The 23,024-nt window shown below is 38.6% G+C and overlaps 1 protein-coding gene across 1 annotated transcript in view; it reads left to right on the forward strand.

The window, feature by feature from the left end:
- grin2da (glutamate receptor, ionotropic, N-methyl D-aspartate 2D, a) overlaps positions 1 to 23,024 on the forward strand; it is a 96,076-nt gene that overhangs the window by 18,798 nt on the left and 54,254 nt on the right. The window contains exons 4-5 of the mRNA XM_087787201.1: positions 2,106 to 2,293; positions 5,051 to 5,191. Coding sequence (XP_087643327.1) covers positions 2,106 to 2,293; positions 5,051 to 5,191 — 329 coding nt within the window. The remainder of the gene's footprint in view (positions 1 to 2,105; positions 2,294 to 5,050; positions 5,192 to 23,024) is intronic.

Consider the following 23,024-nt stretch of genomic DNA (forward strand, 5'->3'; position numbering starts at 1 on the left):
CCAAGCTGTGCCGCGAATTTCCCTCAAGTGCTTCCTGTGAGTAATCATGTGAAGTGCCCTCCTTATTAACGACACACACACTTCCTCCGCCACACACACACACACACACACTCTTCTGAGTTCACACTTTATTCTCACTTTGTCTTTTTAATCTTCCACCTCCATTAAATCCCTCTTCTTCAATAATGTATGAGCGGAGACGCTGGCGGAGCAATTCTTCATCATGGTGTTAAAATAAATGTTTAAAAAACAGTGATGGAGGAATTAAGGGATAACTGCTCCGAGTGCATTGATGTATGAATTAATAACACACGTAACTGTAACTGAAACACGAGCAGGCATAATGGGATGTCGTGACACCTGACGCCGTGAAGACAAATGAGATGTATTCATTTTCCCCTCAGAGTCCGTCACTCCTCCTCTTTCCTCTCCGTCATTGCAGCTCTGAGGAAGCTTTTTGATGTTATTTATCAATACGACGACAGAAAAAGACGAACTATGATGGATTCCAGGAAAGCACTCAGCAGGTGCCGACCTCTGCCAAGCAGATTTTTCAAACGTGTCACCCAAATGATTGTCCTGAATCAGATGGATCTGTACCATTAGACACTTCCCTACATTTGAAATCTCATTAATAGTGAAGTTAAAAATAGCCTTATAGGACAGAAGATGAATTTCTATCCGAGTTTCATGTTTTCTGTTGCTATTAAGGCCATAATATTTGAGATACAATTGTCATTTCTACATGTTTTGAAAATATGTTTTAATATTTAAATAAGCATGAATTATTGGTCCAAGCTTTCAATATAATTAGAGGATATGTGAACTGTTCTACATAAGTAGTTAATATCCATTGACTAATCTAAATGAAATAAAGTTGGACAAAGTTGGGTTTAATTTAATTTAATTTTTTAACTAAATAAAACCAACTATTTATGTCTACAGTGTAAGTAAGTAAGTAATATTTGTAGAGGCACACATCCTCAATTTAAATATTTTCAAATACAATATTGACTGTAGATGCTTTTTTTTTGCTTTTTACTGCCAATAAGTTAATACCAAAATACCAAATGTATTTATTTAACAGAATATAATTGAAAGGACCACAAAATAGTTCTGTAAATATTAAAATAAGGGCTTTCTTAATATCATAAACTCAGGAATTCAACATTACTAGAAATACTATATTTTTCTAGCATTCTTGGGTACATACATTGTAGCTGTGTTCGGATTTTAATATTCTTTTCCACAATACTGTATTGATATTCGGTAACACTGTATTGATTATTGAAAAAAAAAAGGAATGAAATAATGTTTGTCATTTTTTAGGTTCTTTTTTTGGCGAGGAAATCATATTTTATGTATTGCAATATTTTTCTATGATTCATTATTGTGTGTGCAAATTAAGATACAATTCTGTTCACATTGTTTATTCATTTTTTTGTTGCAATTAAACTTCTTGCCACTAGATGGTACGGATATGTCCTTTTCGGCTAAATTACAGTGTAATCCCGCTAGATCTCTGCGATGACTGAGGACAAGAGGATACAGTCGACTCGAGCTACTTTTAAAGCAGATGTTTGTACATATTTTAGTTTAGAAACAAATATAAACAGTTCCGACTTTAGTCAAGAGTCATGTGATCTGTAAATTCTGCAACACCAGAGTCAAGTACTCGACAAATCTCGACAAATAAATCCCTGTTTCTCCAATATATCAATATATTCTAATATATTACAATGTATTGCATTGTTGCCCCTGTATCGAGATGCGTATCGTATAGCTTGATTCTTGCCGATACATACCCCTAATACATTGTATTCCATTTTTAACACTTTTCAAATTTAAATGAAATAGAGTAATGCCCTATGTTGAGTTATCATCAATTACAAAAACATTTGTTTCTTTTCATTTGACATGTTCACACAAATATGCCATTTGTCTTCAACTACCAGACAAACAGAATGAAACATGGTTTGTTTTATTAAAAAAGCAGAAATGGTCAATACTCATGATTTATTAACAGTGTTTACTGTTCACCTGAGAGAGTTTTTCTTCCGTCAGTCATCCTTTATTTAGTTTCCCTCCTTGTGTTTGCTGTCCAGGTCCGTCTGCTCTACTGTTCTCTGGAAGAGGCCGAGCTGATCTTCCGGGCCGCCTGGGCGGCGGGCCAGGCGGGGCCGAGTCACATGTGGTTTGCGGTCGGACCTGCGCTTTCCGGATTGGGTCTGGAAGGTTTACCCAAAGCCTTGTTTGCCATTCGACCCCAGGGCTGGAGGGATGAACCGCGGAGGTGAGTCCTTTCGTCAGACTCTTATCACGAGAATGCAGATAAGAAAGTCCAGCAGACAACAGTTTCGCTCTGACTCGCCCCAATATTCTCCCAGCAACACGTGCACAGCCTGCCTCTCGCAGTGACCTTGGTTCTCTACTCTCCATCAATTATTGATGGAATAAAAGAGGGTCCAGAGAATTAAGGTTGGAGGAGGAATCTTAACGTAGTCTGCGGTTCACACGACCTTATCTCTCTGCTTTAGGAAGATGTCGCGATGAAATGTTAAAATTAAACTGGAATCATATGCTCCCTGTTATCTATGTTTCTATAATCATAATTCAATTAACACTTTGTTGTACCATTTCAGGTAGATTTGTGCTATATTACTCTAATGTAAGGACCAATGTCTAGTGGATTGATACTTACTCTGGGATATATAATTTAATCTTTCAAACATTACACGCATCTCAAGGTCTTGTTCATGAGTGATGGAAGGATGGCGATTGAGATTGTGCCTCTTCCAGTTCTTCATCATCTTCTTAATGGACAGATGGTAATTCATCCAGACTCAGGACTTTCTTCTGGGAAGATCCATTAAAGGCTGCTGCTCGCACATGGAAACCACTTTCTTTAATTATAATATTGAATTCAGCATCAAGACTTTTTCAACTTGCATGATGGACTGAGATCCACCTGAATCATGTATAAAAGCCAAACCACCACCGGCTCTTAATGGTTGCCAGGAGATGAGGGTTTTCAGGAAATTCTGTGGTGTGATAAAAAATACAATATATGTCGATTTAACATTTCCACTCTCCTCAAAGCACATAGGTAAGTTTAAAATACATCATTCTATAATCAACAGATAAATCCCAATTAATCCTTAAAATTTAACAACCTTGAAATGTAAATAAGAGCGATTTAAGTCTACTTTTCAGACTTTACAATTTTATCATTTCGATGGTTTAGTCCAGACTTCACCAAGATCACCCAAAATTCAAACATTCTACTCACCCTCATGTCGACTAAGGGTTGGGATTATATTCAAAGTACTTCTGTATATGTTAGAGTTTAGGCAAAAATGTATATCCCTGCTTATGTAGCGATCCATTTGTCTTCGTCTTATTAAAATATAGACTTATTTAGGTTTTTTTTTTAACAATGATTAAGACGAAGACAACTGAGCTCCAGTCAGTGCATTAAAATGAACGAACATTTTTGTCTATAACTCTAAAAAGGAACAGATTTCATGAGGGTGAGTAGAAAATGAATGAATGATATTTTTTTTTCTATTTTTTAATTCAAAATCTCCACTTTTGAGAATTTTTTTTTATTAAAGACATGCGTGGGAGGTCATCTATTTAACACGTTCCACTTTAAATTATGATATAAATGCATTTTATATTGTTACATCTGTGTTTGAAGAGCTTTCGGGCCACATAAAATGAGTGTGCTGGGTAGAGAGTTTGATAAATGTGGTCCAAACAAGTGGTCCCCTAAATAATTGGTATAATTTCCTTTGTATTGATTTTTGGATTCTAAAGAGGAATTGAAAACACATGAATAAAAGTTAGTTAGTGGGGACCATTTTCTTGTTGAGAAACACGCCCCGGGCTCTACTTGATTTAGCGTTATGGTTCCATGTATTTTCATACACTTAACAAAAGTTTTTAAGGCCTTCTTGTTAGATTTTCTTTTGCTGAAATAATATGCCAGACATTGAAGCCCAGGCCAAGAAAATAATAGTTCTTTTACAGATTATTGTTCTTCTGCTTCCCCCACCAGTGCAGTGGTCCTTCACAAATTTCTAATTATCGTCAAATTAACTCTACGACCCTCGAGGACTAGTACAATACATCCACACTGATAAAACAAGATTCTGGCGCCGCATGTTGCTGGACTGTGTCTTTCCCTTTTCCCAGAATGAGCTGTGGATTCCACTGAGAAGATCAGTGCAAGAGTATGAATGAATGCTGTTTGAATAGTATGTCTGTAAATATGTCTCATCTCTTCTGACATAGACTAGTCAAATAAAAATAACTGGATTCAGGCCTTCACTTCTACGTTGTCTTTGAAGTTTCACTGTGATGCCACTTCCTGCTTTCCCCATACGGTCTTCACATTTAAATTTCTCTGTGAACACAACAACCCTTCAGAAGTCCAGGCGTTCCAGCAACATGGCGCCACCCTGTGATGTGATGAGAAGGCGAACAATCTGCATTGTAAAAAATCCTGTGTTTCTTTTTTTTCCATGATTGTTCCGACAGTACAAGGGACGCGTCTGGGATTGGAAACCGAAGAGAAATGATGACTGTCTGACTGAATAATAATCTGATGGAGCATGGAAATCGTATTTCATGCTCATATCATTTGTGATTTTCCCTGGATCTGAATGTGTATCTGTGATCAACATTTGTTTTGCTTTGAAATGTGACAAAACAGAACATTATTCCATCCCTCTTTATTTATCAGTGTGTTCTAAATAAGTTTTGGATTTGTATTCAGGTGAGCAAGAAAACAAACTTTTATGAAAAAAATAGTGGCCCCCGTTTTGAGCTCGGGAGTATCCAAATTGACGTATTAAAATGAACCCAATGCCTTGCACTGTTAGCTGCGAATGTAGCTTCGTCATCACTGTTGGCGTCTAACCACTCCTGGAACAGCTGCGTTCCTAAACCGTGTCCTCTTGGCTCTTTCGACGAGCCTCGGCAGACTCGCGCAAAGACCTTTTAAAGCGTCCCAGAACCCACCGCTCACGCTGCTCTGCTCCTGCAGGCGCATCGCCAAAGGCGTCTCTGTGCTAACCCACGGAGCTATGGCGCTGCGGCGGGACCAGGGACCCACCAGCCGCGCACAGTACGCCGGGAACTGCCAGAGCGACGGGAACCACACCAGCAGAGTCCTGGACCGAATCAGGTGAGCTGAGAGGGAGGGATGGAGAAGGATGGCTGGAGGCTTGGCTTTCTGTAGAGGGATGGGGAAGAGCCAGCAAACGCACAAAGGGTCGCTCAAGTGCTGAAACGGATGCAGTGTAATTTGTTTTATCACCATATTAAGGTTACGTTTTTAGGTTTTTAAGCTATGGTTTATATTTCTTTAGGTTCATTTGGACACAGCTTAACTAAAAAGGTGCCGGTACAATTTGACATGCAGATCAATGGGTATATATGGCAAGAATATTTCAGATCATGCACGTCTAACAGTCCTAGTAGGGAGACCAGTGTTTATTCCACTGATCTAAGAAGATTATTTATAGACTATTTCTTATGACTGTCTTTTTTGTTATGCATTACAAAAACATTCATAAGACATTATAACACATTTTGAAGTAGGGCTGGGTATATACTGTATATATATATATATTTTACGGATACTGATACCTTCGTCCAACATTGGTTCATGAAGTTGTACCTTTTTATTGATACCAAGTCATCAACTCTTACAAAAAGAAAATGACACATCAAGAAAACAAGTTTTCGTCGAATTCCACTTTTTCTTACAGAAAAATCAATCTGAAGTATTTCATGCGTTCGTACCAAAACTTGGCACCAGTAGACGAAGAATGTTTAGATACGCGATACTATTGAGGCATTTTGGTCGGTGCCTTCAAAAACTGAAGATCGATACGCAGCCTATTTAAGGCTTTTTTTTCATTTTATCCCACATTACTTATTACTACGTCTATAAATCCTTATTAATACAGTTTTGTATCTTATGTTCTCATAATTGATCATACAAGACATTATAAAAAAAAATGTTACCAATTGTTTCATCATAAAAACGTTTTGGTTTGATTGTATTGCGAGTCACATGAACTAAGCTCCTTGGGGGAGGTATGTGCCGTCTCGAGTCTGTAATGTTCAACTCCTGGCGAGAAATTTCAAATGCTTCACAGCATGTTTTCATGCAACTCGTCCTTATTTGGATCTGATAATTAAGTGTGAACCACTTGCTTACTTCAGCGTCGACGGAATCTCCGCTTAAAAGACTCTCCGTCTTTATCTTTATCAGGGTCGCTCAACTGACCGCCTCACATTTAAATTCCTGCCTTAAACAGCCCATTTGATTGACTGCTGCTCTTTGGCTGGGTTCCCACCGGCATCCGTTTAGAGGTTTGGTTCTGTTTTCAACTGTCTGTCAGCAGTCAGGTAACAACAGCTCTGGAGAGTCAGCTGCACAGCTACTAACGTGGTGGTAATGAAAACATTTGTGGTGCAAAACTTTGCTCATAAATTTGGCAACGGCAGGATCACCAAAGTTAATTGAGTCGGACGTCTCTTTTTCATTGACATTTTCCATGTATTTATTAACTTTTTTTAAGTAGATATTGATTTAGAATTGCATATATTTTTTGTTGTTTGACTTTGGGATTGGGTTTCACCTTAAGATTATCAATATCTTTATTCAGTTCGTGAAAAAAAAATCCTGTTTCTCTCTTTTCTTTTTACATAATTGATTTTATTCAGTGTAAAGACATTTCTGTTGCCTTCTCTGACCTCAGGAGGAGTTTTATAAACTAAACCAGGCGTGAAATATTGAGGTCAACCAGTGAATATTTCTTCATTCTTTTGAGGAATGATGACCAGAATCTTCACTTTGGTGTAACCTTTAGAGGTCAATTTTCACCCAAAATAACTTTTTTTGATTAGAGGAATAGGTGATCAGAGGGGTAGACGCCAAGTTAGAGGAATCGTATGCATCTGCAGATAGTTTTCGGGGCGCAAAATCAAAAAGAGATGCAGGCAGGAGAAGATCAAGAGTCCAGACGTGATGAAGGGCCACAGAGCCCAGCGCCAAGTTCAGAGACAGGTGAGCTGATTCCCCGAAGGCAACACAATCTCGCTTATTTGGGGGCTCCGGTGTGGAAAATAAAGAACAGCGACTGACCCTAAAGACTCTGTGGACAGAATGAGGGCGACATTCTCTGCCTGAGACACTATTGTGCTCCAGGCGGTATTCCAGGGTCTTTTGAGGATCTTTGGAAATATTGAATGTATATTTATTAACACAAGTAACATTCTTTTACACTGAGTCTGATATCTTGGTTATTATAACTGAGCTTTTATCATTCAGATCTCATTTTTCAACGGTTTCACTGACAGGACTTAAGATTGATTGACAGCATGACTTGTTCTTCCGGCTCTGCAGAAGGAATCTGTCTCAGAAAGGACAAAAAGGAGACTTAAACTAGAGTTGGACATGTTTTCCAGGTGCTTCCTCAGATCGATGAGAAGTGATTGACAGGGTGATGGAAGTCTGAGAGCAATCGTTCCAGCACAGGTTGAGATGGAAGGATTGGTCGGGGCAACTCGTTATGGGATAATCTTTCACACCCATCAGAGTCGGTCTGTCAATCATCCCCCATCAGCAGATGGATTTTCTGCTGCAAGTAAATGGTGTCATTGAATTTTCTTTTTGGCCCAATTTTCACACATGAACTCCGCACTAGTTGTTCATCATCACGATGCCAATCACGTGTATTTTAATCCACAATTTTGTTTCTTGATGGTATTTGCGGAGCTGAAGTCCAGATGAGTCACGCACCTCCACCTGTGACTCACCTCGGTTTGCCTCCCGAAATGGAAACTGCGGCATGTTTGTGGAGTCGGCTGTCTGCCTCGTGATCACGTTCACTTACTTCAGGAACGGCGGGATAAAAATAGCTGTTGCCGAACAGGTCGAGGCCATTCTGGGCTTTGAATGAATGAATAGCTTGTAGTGGAGCCTTTCATGTGCGTTGAAGAGAAGAGAACTCTAAATATCACCTCTATTTTTAAGGTTTCTATCTTGGAAGCCTTTAGATTTTGTTTGTATTCTAAAGATCTAACCTGATCTAGGAAGCTTTTGAGGGTCATTCACTTGTATGGCCTCTAACCGAGGTAAGCAAGAACAAAAAAAACCTGACCTTATAAAAGAAAATATAATCACTCAAGAAGATCAACTTTTATGTGACTGTGATTGCAAAACCTGTTGTTAATAAGTTTGTTAGTGGTTCTGACACATGATTATACTCAAGCAGTTTCTAGTGTTGAAACTTTGCTTTTACTGTGAGCAAATGTAGTTCTTTGATACGTTTGCAATTGATTTGACTCTATGGTGTGTTTTGAAAAGTTTTGAAATGAACACTTTGGAAGACATTTTGATCGTCTCAGTACTTAACTAGTTACCTTTACCTTTCTTAATGTCTTACACACTTGTTTCATTAGTTTGTGAGTTAGTATAAACTAGCTTTCCGTTAATAATATTAATGGTTCACACAGGATAAGAAATGTCAATGAAAACCACCTAAGAGCGCCGTTTACTTCAATATAGTGGATTCCAAATATAATAAAACAATAGTTATAATTATTATTATAACTAACTATATTTAAGCTTATGGACTTTATCTTCAGATACAATTAAGTCCAGAAATGGTTTTAATCTCAATCTTATACAAAAAGAAAGATAAGACCAAGAAAAATACAATTTAATATTTAAAAACTACATTTTGGCCTTAAACAAAAAACTTTTTTTTTCACGCTTATATTGAACCATTTAATACTCAATATTTATATTTTCATGATAATTGACGTTGGTCCTCTGCGTAAATCTAGACAAAGCGAAAGTCATAACACAATATTCACCGATCAGATGCTACAAAAGGCGGGTCTAACTCAGTCTAACACTGACAACAACGTGTGATCGATTCATCGATTCAACATTTTAATACAAGTACAGCGCTGACATCATAATGCTGCCAAGTTAACCCTCGCTCGGGATTCTTCACTCTTGAGCCAAATTTAAATCTGGACAGTTCTCGCTAAACTTAATTGTCATTTTCCCACAGTAGGAGGAAATAAACGTTCTGCTTTCATATTAAGAGCTTTTAATCAGCTGCTTCTTCCTTGTAATCCTTTATTAACAAGGTCATATGCTATACTGTTTATTCTAATAAAAAAAAAACAGCAAATATAAAACCAATAGAAGAAACAGATCAAACATTTCCTTCTCTAATTTTGATTAAAATATTTTCATCAGTTTTCTTAAATATGCATTTTAAGGGGTGCTGTTGACCTGTGAGATCTAGTAAATGGGTGTGAATTCATAGTCCAAACATGATTCATTCTTCTTGAACCAGAATAATAAATGGCTAAGATAAAGATTGCAGATTTGGTTCAGGAACAGGCAGGTGACATCACAGATACTGCGCCTATGTTTCAGTCATGTTACAGTCCATGGTGCTTCAAAGATATATCAAAGGTACATTATTCATGCCTTGGGAAGGTTCTTTTGGAAAATAAGAGTGTTTTCAATGTTATTCAGTATCACAAAATGAAAATAAAATAAAAAAGCTGGCGTAGATTACAGGTAGAAGAATGGTCCATTTAAAGAAGTTAAAACTAGGGAGTCAATGGGTTATTATTGTTATTTATTTATGTTTGGGATTCTGTGATGTTTTTTTAGGTGCATTACATTTACCCACATTAACAGCAGGTCAATTCAAACTGGGATAGGGTCATGTGACCTGGTATATTTGGACAGAATATGTTTTATATGTTTTTTTTCCACGTTACTCAACTCCCTTTGGATAAAAGCAAATGTAGCAGAACTTTTCTATCAGTGAAGCTATAGTTGATTCATATCGTGCACCTGGATATCAGAGCAAATGAGGAGATGGGAAGAGGAGAACTTTTAACCCCAAAGACCAGGAGAGACGACAAAGACAAAGTGAACTGGAGCACAAAAACCACATGCACTAGAAATCCTTTGGCAGGTGATGAATGGAATAAAATTCTGTCTCGACTATAATGTTTTATGTTTCAGTTTTTGTCAAAGGTGAGTTGAAGCAGCAACTCAAATAACATTAAAGTTAAATGTCTCACTTCTAACCCACTTATTCTACTTGTGTATCTATGAATAGTGTAGATCTTGAACTTTTAAAAGAATTATATCTGAACTGATTGGAATTATAGTATCAAAAGATGCTTCTACTTTCGGTGCCAAGTTTCTGTACAGTTTAATCATGTGATCAAGACGTTGATAATGCTGAGTTGCTGTGATGTTTACGTGAATGCCTCACGCAGGAGAAATCTGGTTCGCATGGAAAGATATATAAATCACAAGATGGCAGCGGAGTTCGTCTTTCCGCCAGTAAGGATTGAAGCATCTAGGGATACATATATATATAGTATATACAGTGGGGAGAACTAGTATTTGATACACTTCTGAAGTTTTTCCACTTACAAAGCATGTAGACATTTGTATCAAAGGTTCTCTTCAACCGTGAGGGACAGAATCTTCAAATACAAATTTCCATTTTATTGCCTGACATAAGAATTTGATACATCAGAGAAACAGAAGTTAATATTTGGTACAGAAACCTTTGTTTGCAATTAAAGAGATCAGATGTTTTCTGTAGTTCTTCACCAGGTTTTCACACACTGCAGCAGGAATCTTGGCCCACTCCTCCATACGGATCTTCTCCACAGCGTCCAGGTTTTGGGGCTGTCGCTGGGCAACACAGGCTTTCAGCTCTCTCCAAAGTTTTTCAATTGGATTCATGTCTGGAGACTGGCTAGGCCACTCCAGGACCTCGAGATGTTTCCTACAGAGCCAGTCCTTAGTTGCCAGTGTTTGTGGCCGTTTTCATGCTGGAAGACCCAGCTATGACCCATCTTCAATGCTCTTACTGAGGGAAGGAGATTTTTGGCCAATATCTCATTATACATGGCCCCTTCCATCCTCCCCTCAATACAGTGCAGTGGTCCCGCTCCACTTTTGTCTCATCAGACCACATGACCTTCTCCCATTCCTTCTCTGGATCATCCAGATGGTCATTTGAAAACCTTTGATACAAATTACAGACCTCTACATGCTTTGTAAGGAAAGGAAGTATGGGAAAACTGCTGAAAAAAATCAGCAGTGCATAAAATGCGTGTTCTCCCCACTGTATGTACACATGGTTATGTGTATCTATGTTGCAACTGGGTGGTGCACGAAACTGTTCATTTAAGGGACCTTGTGCATAGATTTTCGTACACCAAAAAGTCAAGAAGTCAAAACAGTTTCCGAGTCATGTTTCATGATCATAACAGCAGTTCTTCAGTTTTTATATATATATATATATATATATATATATATATATATATATATATATATTAGTAGTAAGTATGCTGATAGACAGTATATAAAAATGCTTTAGCATCTTAAAAATGTGTTTTCGACAATGTTATAAACTGCTATATGGCTAAAATATGATAATTTGTTTGTCAATACCTCAAATATTCTACATTCAAATTTCATTATATTTTGTGAAATGGTAGTTTTCCTCCTCTAGTAGCAGCCATTTACCTCAACACCAGACTGTATACATACAATCCATCTCGGGATGAGTATTAATCAAGTTCAATAATGGTAGGTTATATATAGATATATATATATATAGATATATATATATATATTTATACCTGTAAAAAAATATAAATGAACTCGTATATGGGTTGAGCTTTTTTTTTAACCCAAGGTTTGTGTCGAATTGTTCAATGTCAGCGTTGACAATAAATCCTGACGCCTTAAAACCGAGACGGCTGTCGTTCATTTTGGATGCTGTACTCCTGCTGACATGGCGCCGTAAATAAATCTGGCCATGTGGCGTCCAGAGATCTCTTTGTTGAAGAATCATTGTTCCAGATCGACCTGAGCATACGAAGTTCAGTATATTCATCCACAGCCGCGATCAATAAAACAACCGCTTCATTTCCTTGATCGATCAATGAGGTTTAATCAAGATAATTCACAATTGTGCTGGTTTTATGAATCCATCATTATGAGATAACACCCTGGTCTCAAGCAGAGAAGGAGAAGAAAAAAAAAAGAAAAAGCATTTCAACTAAGAGCCGAGGTACAGATGAACAAGCTCTAGTGCCGGCGTTATTTATTATCTTGTCAGAGAATGAAGAGGAATGAAAAAAGCTTCTTCACAGAACGTTCTTTGTCCGCTCTGACAGCCGAGACGGATTTATCTCCAGCTCGACCACAGTCTGTGAAGATCAGCAAATATTTGGAGGAACAGTTTGTTATCCACCAGGCAAACCACATGTTTGCTTGCATGGTGAGAGAACACGGCGAAGAGTCGTCATCACGACGGCCGTCTGATTTCCTTTTGCCTGAACCTGCCTATTTTGACCTCTGTTTTTTTTGATGACCGCTCGTGTGATGTTTGTCAGAGCTGCAGATGTTACTGTGGATTCTATCGCTCCATGATCTGTGGTGGATTCTTGCGCCTGGACTGTCACGGCGTGAATCCATTCACAATGAAATCACAAGCCGTGTCCAGGACTGCGAGGCTCCCTGCTGGGCCGATCTCAGTTCCTGGGGTTCGTAAAAGTTCCATGTAGTCTGCCATCAGTGATTATCACTTTTTTTTTCGTATCCGTCTCTCTTTGACTTCCTCCGTCTATCTTCCTCTCCCTGTCCCTTCCTGTCACCCCCCTTGACTGTCTATCTCCACTCCTCCGGGGTAATCTTAGGCATCTCGCTCTGTGTGTATCACAGTCCAAACACCGGTACTGTGCGTCCGGGTGCTGCAGCCCGACATCATCCTGATCCACACATGATGAAAATCTCCGATAGAATCCATCGTGAGACTCTGAGAGGGACGAGTGCGTCGCAGTCATTTTCATGATGGAAACAGAACCTGATGAGGTTTGAGGGGTCAATCTTCTGCTCGGCCGGACAACAATGCATCCCAGCAGCGAGTCGTTCGCCTGGTGTGTGTGATATGCATTTGTCTATTCAGACCTGTCCGTCACCAGCTCCTGTGGTCGGGAGGGGTGTCAGAGCTGACACTCCGGGCCACCAAATGTTCTGTAGAACGAATTGAACACATGTTTTTCTTTCCTTTTTGCATCAAATTCTGTAGAGCAGTGGTCCCTGAACTATACAGCCTGCAGGCCGGATACAACCCCCTGAACAATTTACTGTAGAGACACTTTTAGATTGTTTCGTTTTTCATATACAGTGCAATTGCCTTCAATTTATTTTTTCATTTGCGTTTCAAAATTAAAATTAAATTGAACTGAAGGTATACACGAAGAAAAGGAGGGCAGAAAACCAAAAAAATAAAATAATAAATGTACAATTTAAAATAAATATATACCAATGAAGGATAATTTCAATAATTGTAGCTAATTTCAACCATTATATATCTATATATAGATATAGATATATATCTATATATATATATATATATACATATAAGCTTTCATATAAAAGGTCACACAAGGTCGAAGCCTCAGGGTCGCAGAGGCAGAATAAAACCACTGTCAAACACACAGATGCAGTGTCGAGCTTTAGTTCTGGCCATGTACACCGATTGGGAAAAAACTTGTAACTCTGTGCGAGGCGCATCGCCATGGCAACCTCGATCGCAAGACACACAGAGACCAACGGAGGGAGGAACGGATCCAATAGAAGACGTCTGTGGCAATCTTTCTGATACAAACAGAGAAATCATTGACTCTCCAAGATTCAGATGAGAAATTGTTCGTATTCTTGTGTTCAGCGTCTTCAGTCCTAGAAATGACATGTTGACTTTTTTTATTAAAAATGTCTTAATATTATTTAATTTGACTTTTTGTCTTTACTCTTCTAATTGTTTTTTTTTTTTTAATCTATGACTTTTGCATCTTAGGCCTCATGGAAATGTAATTTATGGTGTTTTAAGTGTTTCCTGATTATGTATTATGTGCTGCAATATTGCATCCAAACAGTATTTATTTCCATCTTAACCCCCTTACTTAGGAGACATTTATTTATAACGGTTACATTTCGGATTTAAAGTGATAGTTCACACAAAATTCAAACTTCCCTCATGTCGATTTAGGATTATTTTTAGAGTAATTTGTTCCTTTTTAGAGTTCTAAACACTAATGTTTGTTCATTTTCATTTTAATGAATTCTCGTCTGTAACGTCCATCGTGTATCGAAGCCTCGACATGAGGAATTGTACAGAATTTTTTTTACATTTCATACATGATGTCTGTATTTTAAGCTTTTTTCTTTCATTGTGTTTCAATGAGGAAAGACTTAACCAGGAACTCAGAGACTGATAACTTATGTTACAAAACTTTTAATATAGAATTTTCAATTCCTTTTGTCGAGACTTCAATACAAGATGTACGTTTCAGACGAGCAGTATGGAGGTATTTGGATGTTTTTTGAGTGTCTTTTTGGATGAAGATGAAGATGAAAAAAACTGAGCTCCATTCACTGATTTAAAATGAACAAAGATTTAGGTCCATAACTCAAAAAAGTAAAGGATTACTCTGAAAATAATCCCAACTCTAAGCGACATGAGGGCGAGTAGAAAATGAGCAAAGTTTTGGGTAAACTATCACTTTAAATATTGAGTTGACCTTTGGATGGAGGTAAAAAGGACCTTTTAGGATTCTATTAAATGTTAAAACGTGCTCAGCTTTACAAATGGTATTTATTTATCACATAAATCACTTTTTAGAAGCCGATCTGTTTCAAATGTAAATCGTCAGTCACTGAGTTGAAAAACTATTTTTCAGGACAGTTTCTAAAACGAAATTGCGGATCAGGTTGAGTTTGGCGCCCTGGGCAGTTTTTTTGTTTTTGCCTCCGGCATTAGAGTTATTTTAAAACTTGGATTGATGCGATGCTTGATTAAAGAGAGGGAGGCATTCTGTTCAAGAAAAATGCAGAAGAGGGTTTCTTTTTCAACATCAAACACCGACGAGGAGGAATTAATCTTCCATTACGGTGTTTATAGAGACACACACACACACACACACACACACACACACACACACACACACACACACACACACACACACACACACACACACACACACACACACACACTTACACACACTTAGCATCCTATTATCTCTTCACTCCCTCATGACAGATGCGAGTGCCATTATTAGCACTGATGTGGCTCTCTTGTGTGCCAGTGAGCTGACAGTGATGGCAGCCGGAGGACATCCTTGTACCACTATACCTGTAACTTAGCATTCTGCTAACATGTTGTGCCTGCAGCTCTCCCTCGTCTGCTGCTGATCTTTGCTCCTCCACTCCTGCCGGAGAAACTGTGAACTCACCGGCACCACTTAGTTTCTGTTCTTTTCCTTTTTCGACAGCGTCAAGTGTTTTTCTATGTTTATTTTATTTTTATTTTAGTGAGAAGACCATTTGCACCTACAGTATAATGATATTTGCTAACCAATATAGTTGGTTATAGTATATATAGGTTTTTTTTAATATAACTTATATCAGTAAAAGTTCAATCAAAATTCTCAACCGGAGAGATTACACATTAAACAAGGAAGACGTCAAGCTTGTTCTGTGGCTAAGAGTGATTGATCCTTCAATGATTAATGGGTCCAGATGGTAACAAAACTAATATTTAATTTAAATCAGTTCAATTTTGAAATCATGACTGATTTATCTCACTTTATAAGACAAGAGTAAAACAGGCGAAGAGTGACAGTAGTGAGAAAAGAAAGTCCTTTTAATTGGCAGATGTCTCGAGCAGAACCAGACTTGGTGAGAGCAGGTGGGATGGAGAGAGAGAAGGAAAGAAGGAGAGAAGGGAGAGAGGATAGGACAGTGTACAACAAGGCGCCTATCGACTTTAATTTTATGTTTTAAAGTTAGATTAAATTGCAAAACCTCCTTAACGGTTGCCAGTTTCACTGCTCTTTTTTCTGAGCAATGACAATAAAAAAAGTCCAAAGTGTAAAGTCTAATTAAAATCCAGAAACCAACTTTACGCTGACATCATGAGGTCCAGATAAATACATATTGGCCTATTTTAAGGAAAGCTGCCTCAGCAGTATTCCAGCCACAGAGCTGTTGTATGAGATATCATTTTGTTTGGTTGTTTTATTTTGATAGAAATGTGGAAATTAAAACCATGAATACATTGAAAAGTCGGCTCACTAGTTGAGGCAGGAAATGTGTGGCCTCGATGTTTCATCAGTCTTGGCGAGGAGAGCACGTATTCTTCTGTGTGCACAAAGATTGCAGCACTTACAGATTTAAAAAAATTGCACATCATGAAAAGGCTGCCGCACTCAGATGTTCTGATGATTCGGCAAAATGCAAAAGGTCCCTGAAGGCATCGACTAAACAGCTCCGCGATCAGATTAATCACATTTCATAATGACATTGTTGCAGTGGACGCCCCTCCCTCAGATATTTCCCTCCCCTCCTCCTCCCCTTGCTTTTTCTCCTACATACTACAATTCCGCTTCTGAATCTAGTTATCCAATTTACGGGCAAAACGATGCATCAAAGGCCTTTGTGGACGAGGAACCAGGAGAAGCCAAGATGGAACAGAAATGGGCTGAAGATCAGTTCAGAGGGATGGAGGCCGGGAGAGAAGGGGCGGGGCCTGATTAAATAAGTCGGAGCGAGGGAATGAAAGATGGGAGAGTGGGAATAAAAGGGGAAGACGGAAGAGGGAGGGGGGTTGAGGATGTGTATGAATGAGGAAGATGCTGAGGAGTAGAAAAGCCGCAGCGGGATCATTCAGATTGATAAAAGATCAGACGCTGCAAGAAAGAAAAAAGATTGAATAGGATCAAAGATGTCCGAGGAAGCTTGATTTGGAGACTTTAGTTTCATATCAGCGAGACTAAACAGCGTTTGTACTGCTGCAGTGTTGTGACACTGTACGAGCACGGCTTCTAAACTCCATCACAACCTCCCACCAACACACTTCCAAGTCACTTTGGTGTTTTATCGTGTCTTCTGAAATTGTGGAAAAACTTTTAAACACGAGAACGTACTGCCAAGCATCAGCTCCGCTCTCAATGTCTATGATGAATGACTGAGAGCACGAGGTTGCTCATCCTAGTTTTGTAACACACTTGACGCATGATGTTGTGAGGCCTGGTTTTAATCTGGGTTCTTTTAACATCAGAATGCAAGTTTAATACTATAATAAAACATTTCACATCTAAATGTAAACTCATCTAGCAAGATTAACATGAAGATAGGAACTCATCTGGGTCTTTACCCGGTCTATATTCTCTGGCACGATGTGGCTCCTGGACTATTTTCAAGTTATACTCGTCTAAATATGTCCTTATATCAACCTACCTAAATCAAATTGGCTTCATTCAACCTGTTTTTTACTTTTTGTGATACATGCCAAAAACATTTAACATTGGTCTATATATAAATGTAATAAAAACACATTGAAGCCATTTATTAAAGGATTAAATGATTGACCAACTATAAAGCAAATATGTATTTATAAATACATTTAGTTGTTTATTTTCAAAACGTATCCTTTCGTTGCTTCATAAACACATGAGACAGTATCAACACAACACAATTAACTAACATGGACGAAAAAACAAATGTGTTTGTGGTATCCCTTGTGTTGACTCTGGGTGAAGGTGAATGACTTCCACCAGACTACTGCATATGTATCCATGGAAGCCAGGGAGGTCGTTCACCTTCACCCAGAGACAACACAAGGGTTAACTATGTACATTTTACAGTTAATTTGACACTTGAGCCGATGCTAACGGAACATTTCATTAGTTTAAACCATCAATCTTTGCCCTATTGGTTATTTTCTGGGCTGGTCCAATCAGCTGGACTTAAACAAAGAATGTTTTCCGGGTCCGTGACATCCTCCCCCAAAATGATGCTGTCTTTGGTGTGAGTCTGGAGTTAGTTTATCAAAAAATGTCATGTGACTTGCTGACCTGTAAACTAGTCAAGTGACTGGATGGATGATAGGATGACGTATCATTTTTAATTTCATGTGATCTCCCTGATAAAAAAATGATGACCCTGTCTTTATATAGTATGAATTTCTAAAAGATAATTACGGAAAAACAGACGATAAAAAAGGTATTCAGATCTCCCACAGAGTATCATTTTTAAATCCACGAGTAGATGTTGACACTATTGAAACGCGGAATGATCTCCTGTTTCACACCCACGAAGTTCTCTTGAATTGTGTTGCCCTTTTTAAAAGCTTAATGAAAGCGTGTGAAGTGCAATCGAGCAAAAAGGTCCACTTGGATGGCACGTTGATACAGTTGCACATATCAAAAATGTTCCGATTTTAACCTGGATAAAAAAAAGTGTGTGTCACAATGTACAACTACACATTAGGAAGTACACCTTCATAACTGATAATCATACTCAACTATACAAACGCAATGGTCTCCATGTACATTTAATACATGCAGTTTCTACATAATATGTTTTTAAAAGTAGTTGGTAAAGTAATTATTTTGTCCTCCAAATACTAAACTGTATATGCATATTAATAGGTGCAAACATGCTAGTTGGAAACCATCATGCTGTCTTTGTGCTGCTCCAACAACAAGTGGTTCCCTGTTGGACTTAATCCGAGATGTTTTCTAAGACAAATACTTGGTCGGGTTTCTAAACCATCCTGAGCCAGTCGTTCAACCCCACACTGTGACTCGCAGTGTATCGGCGGCTCACGCTGCTACTGTGGAAGTCGTGCAAACACGGAGACGCAGAGATAGTTGACTCCTTTTTATCAGAATCATCCCAGGATAACATTCCATTCTCCTCACCGCTGCTCCTCCATTCGTCGGTTGTGACACCTCTTCAGGAAAAATCTTCCTCCACCACACCGACATGGATGACTGCACCCTGACACATCTATTGCCCTGCAGTTCATATCTTCTCCTCCCGGCACTTATTCTCAAAGTATCTTTGAAAAAAAAAAAGAAAAAAAGAAAGATCTTCCAAATGTATCCGTGAAACAAAGCGGTGTTTAATTATCTCAGCGTATTTAATGCGTTTGTGTTTTAATCCTGGCGAACCCTCGTGGGATGTGATCGCTGCCAAAGCGCTCTTCTTCTCGGAGAGAGCGAGATCAAACCGGCGCCAGAAGACCGAAGGTGCAGCAGGAAGCAGCAGCAGCAGGAGGAGGGAAGGTGTCGCACTTGATAAAGAAAACAAAGAAACACTAATTGTGAGCCAGAACTCGCAGCGAAGACACATGGCTGACACTCAGGTCGCCAGACTCTGCCTGTGGGAGACGACTTGTTGATGACAGACGAGGGAGGCGTGAAAGGAGGAGTAAGTAGGGGTGAATACTTGACATTAAACAAGAAGATGATCTGAAGAGATTCTCTTTCTGCTCCGTTAGCGTTGACTCACACCTGTGAGCCCATTTAAAGTCGTCACTTATCTGTAATGAAAGACTTGCAGCTCCTACGGTTTAGGGGTGTAGTGAGCCGGAAACTAGAGCAGCCTCTTCACGATTTAAGGAAATTATCAATAAGTGGTTGCAAAATTGTCCCACTGGGAGGAAGACCCAGGGCAGACCCTCAACAGATTATGTCAACCAGGTTGTCCATGGTATATTCCCGAAGAGAAAGGTTCAAGAAAATGTAAGGATAGTGACAGGATGGGTCGTCGAGGTCCTTTGAATTCTGCTGTAAGACACTCCATCCATACCCATCTTGATACACTGGCAGTGATACCATATGAATGCGATACATTGAAACCCACTCACAATATGATGTGATACAAGTCACTGTTCACCATGCCACGCAAATAAAAAAAAGATTTTCTCAAGATATCACCTAATTTTAAAGTGATAGTTCAAACTATTATTCGAAGATACTTGGGATTATTTTCAGAGTAAGAGTCATCCTTTTTTTATAGACAGAAATGTAAGTTTGTTTTAATGTAGCGACTGGAGCTCAGTCTTTGTCGTCTTCATCTTAAAGACACACTTAAAAATATCCAGATACTTCCTTAATTGTTCACAAAAAACTTGAAATAAGTCTGCTGAAACAAGCTTAAAATATAAACTCATTCAAGTTATTTGTTGAATATTTTTGAAAGCAGAGTCAATTGTAAATATTATGAACTGCAACACAAACTACTGCCAGACTGATGCACTGGACAGTATTTCAGTATTTCAATGTCTTGTGGTTTCCCTCTTATTGTGTAAAACTTGCCTAAGGTTTGATTTCACCATCATATTGTCTGATGTGTCGTGAATTCAACAGCAAATAGCAACTTTAATTTTCAGTTGCAGCTGCATCTTGTATATGTGTATCAACGTACAAAAAAAATATACAGTATATATCAGTGAATCTCCAAGTACATAAGGAAGACTCATAAGGAGTCTTGAATGCTTCAACATCTGTGCGGTCCATGTGAAACATCATAGTTCGTTCTGGAATGTACTTGTTTTCATGAGCCAACACCATATTCCAGTAAATGCAAGTTGTTGTTGCTCTATTGAATATGTGCCAGGTTAAAAAAAAAAAGAAAAGCTAAACAAAGCCCTTGATGACGGTATGAACAATAGTCTTGTTTGGTTGCTCATAACCATGAAATGCAGGCGCACAAACACACCAGTTATTCTGATGTTTGCTTGAGTGTAAGCAGCACAGATGGACGAACGTCTCTGTCTGCGGCAAAAAGAGATCATTGTTCCAAAGTGAGAGCAGGCGGTGAGATTTTCCTCCGCTCCAGACGGCAGTTTTGGAGAGCTAACAATGAGATTATAAACCTAAGACTCTTGTGTCTTTAAATATCACACCTTTTTTTTTTTTCTTTCTATGGATACGAGCTTGTCTTTCTCTCCACACAAAGACCTGCACTTGTGTGTCCTGACAGGCTATCACGCAAGGATCATGACCTTAAAGTCATCATGATGAAGAGGTCAAAGTATAATGACCTTGATATGTTAGTCACCTTGTTAAACAAATGATTGTTGAAATAATTCTGGTAGTTGTTTTTTTATTCATTCGGGTTTTTTTCTAATTCTTCTTAGTTCACAAGGCATCTGGCACTACTTCCTCGCAGCAAGAAGGTTGCTTTGAGACAAACTGTGGCCTTTCTTTGTGAAGTTTGAGTTTGCCTCTCGCCCTAAGTAGCTGGGATAGGAATCCGCCTCCTGCATCGTCTGTAGGGAAATAAACAGTTAAAATATATATATATATATTATTAATTAGTCATATTTCTTAAAAGTCAATTAAATATGTCTCTGTAAAGCTTAATTTTATTTTATTGTTTTCTCTTCTTTCGTTCTTTAAATCAGCTAGTGGTTCTCAAAATAAACGGGAAGAACTTTAAAAAAAATTAAACCAAATTGATTTTATATTCGATGTGCATGTTATTTTAATAACGATTTATATTTAAGTAAAAAAGTATATACAGTAGAATGATATAATATTCATCAATGAATTAAAAACATCATTTACATGATTTTAAGATTTTACACGCATTTTAATTGCATTTTTTCCTTGTTACTTCCATCTTTTCAAGTTTTCTCATCATACATACATTTTTTTTTCTCAGTCTCTTCTGTCATAGTGTGCAATGTGGATGTTGGCTTCATTTGAAAAGACATCTTTATCTATGCCTGCCTGCTTGCTGCAGTGGTAGCGTCCTTGTTGGATATGGAAGACGCACAATAAATGGTTGAACTGTTGCGTCTCTCCATTGAGAGAAGCCAGGAGGTGACGTGGCCCAAGTGTTCACTCATGGTGCTGTCTGGACACGTCCTCCCCCAGTGAGGCCCTCCTGGCATGATGAAATGGGAGGATGCTTGGGTCAGATCCAGGATATGCTGGGGAATTCATCTCTCTTTTGAACTGAAAGTAAACAAGTGTTTCAGAGACAATGATTTCAGCTGCTGGTCCTGGATCTACAGAGAAATAAATAGGACTTACAGAAGGAGTAGGTCGGTGTTTGCTTTAAATGTTTGCATAGATATTTGAACCTCTTGATTTCCCAAGAATACAACGGATCACTGAAGGAGAGACTGATTTTTTTCTCTCCTTCAACTGCCACAATGTCACCCGATCTGCCCTCTTTAGCATCGGCTCCTCAGTTTCTTCCCTCCCCTCTCGGATTCCTCCCCAACTTTTCTCCTAACCCCCCTGTGGTTTGTGGAAAAGTTTCATGATCCTCACCGTCTGGGGGTGATCAGCAGATGTCACGTGACCCTTTTATGAACTAACATATTAAGTTATGCTCGGCAGTGTTGTAGATATAAGATCAAGGACGGTCTCCCGCCGAGAGTGATGGCGTCTCCAGAGTGTTCTCCTCTTCCTTTATCTCAGTGGGACGCGACAACACTGAAGAGTCTTCCTGAGCTCTCGCCATAGAATGGGAGGCTGGAAACTCTGATAGTCCTAACAGATATGTCGACATAGTATATTTGAAGTGGGAATACTTCATCAGTTGGGATACATTCTCTCATGATTTTCAAGATATCCAAGGTCAATCCTATGCTAAAGATAGATAAAAAAAGAGAACCTCCCTTAAGAAATACGTCTTGTGGCGCCACCACCACGTCCTTCATTGTCTACTCATCTTATCTTCTCTTGATTCATTGTAACTGCTCAACGATTCCAAACAAGCACAATGTTGTCATGGATTCTTGTTAATCGTGTCGCCCGGACACATCGAAGCGAACTCCTGTGACACTTGTGCTTGTGTTTGACAAAGCAGCACGGTCGATCACCTCTTAGCGTGGCCATGTTTGCAGACAAACAAGAGGCACAGCTGCCATCGTACCCGTCGCTAATGCTCTAAAAACACATGGTCACTATCATTCTGAAGGTAAAATACTGAACATAGTTTTATTATAAAGTGGAACTTGTGAGTTGATTTAAGTTTATCTTAAATATATGTTGGACTCTATTGTACAATCAGTATGTGTCTGTTTTTACAAAACTGTCTTTTCATTGAAATATTTACATTAGAATATGTA

The sequence above is a fragment of the Callionymus lyra genome, chromosome 3 (assembly GCF_982586985.1).
Source record: "Callionymus lyra chromosome 3, fCalLyr1.hap1.1, whole genome shotgun sequence".
Classification (NCBI taxonomy): domain Eukaryota; kingdom Metazoa; phylum Chordata; class Actinopteri; order Syngnathiformes; family Callionymidae; genus Callionymus; species Callionymus lyra.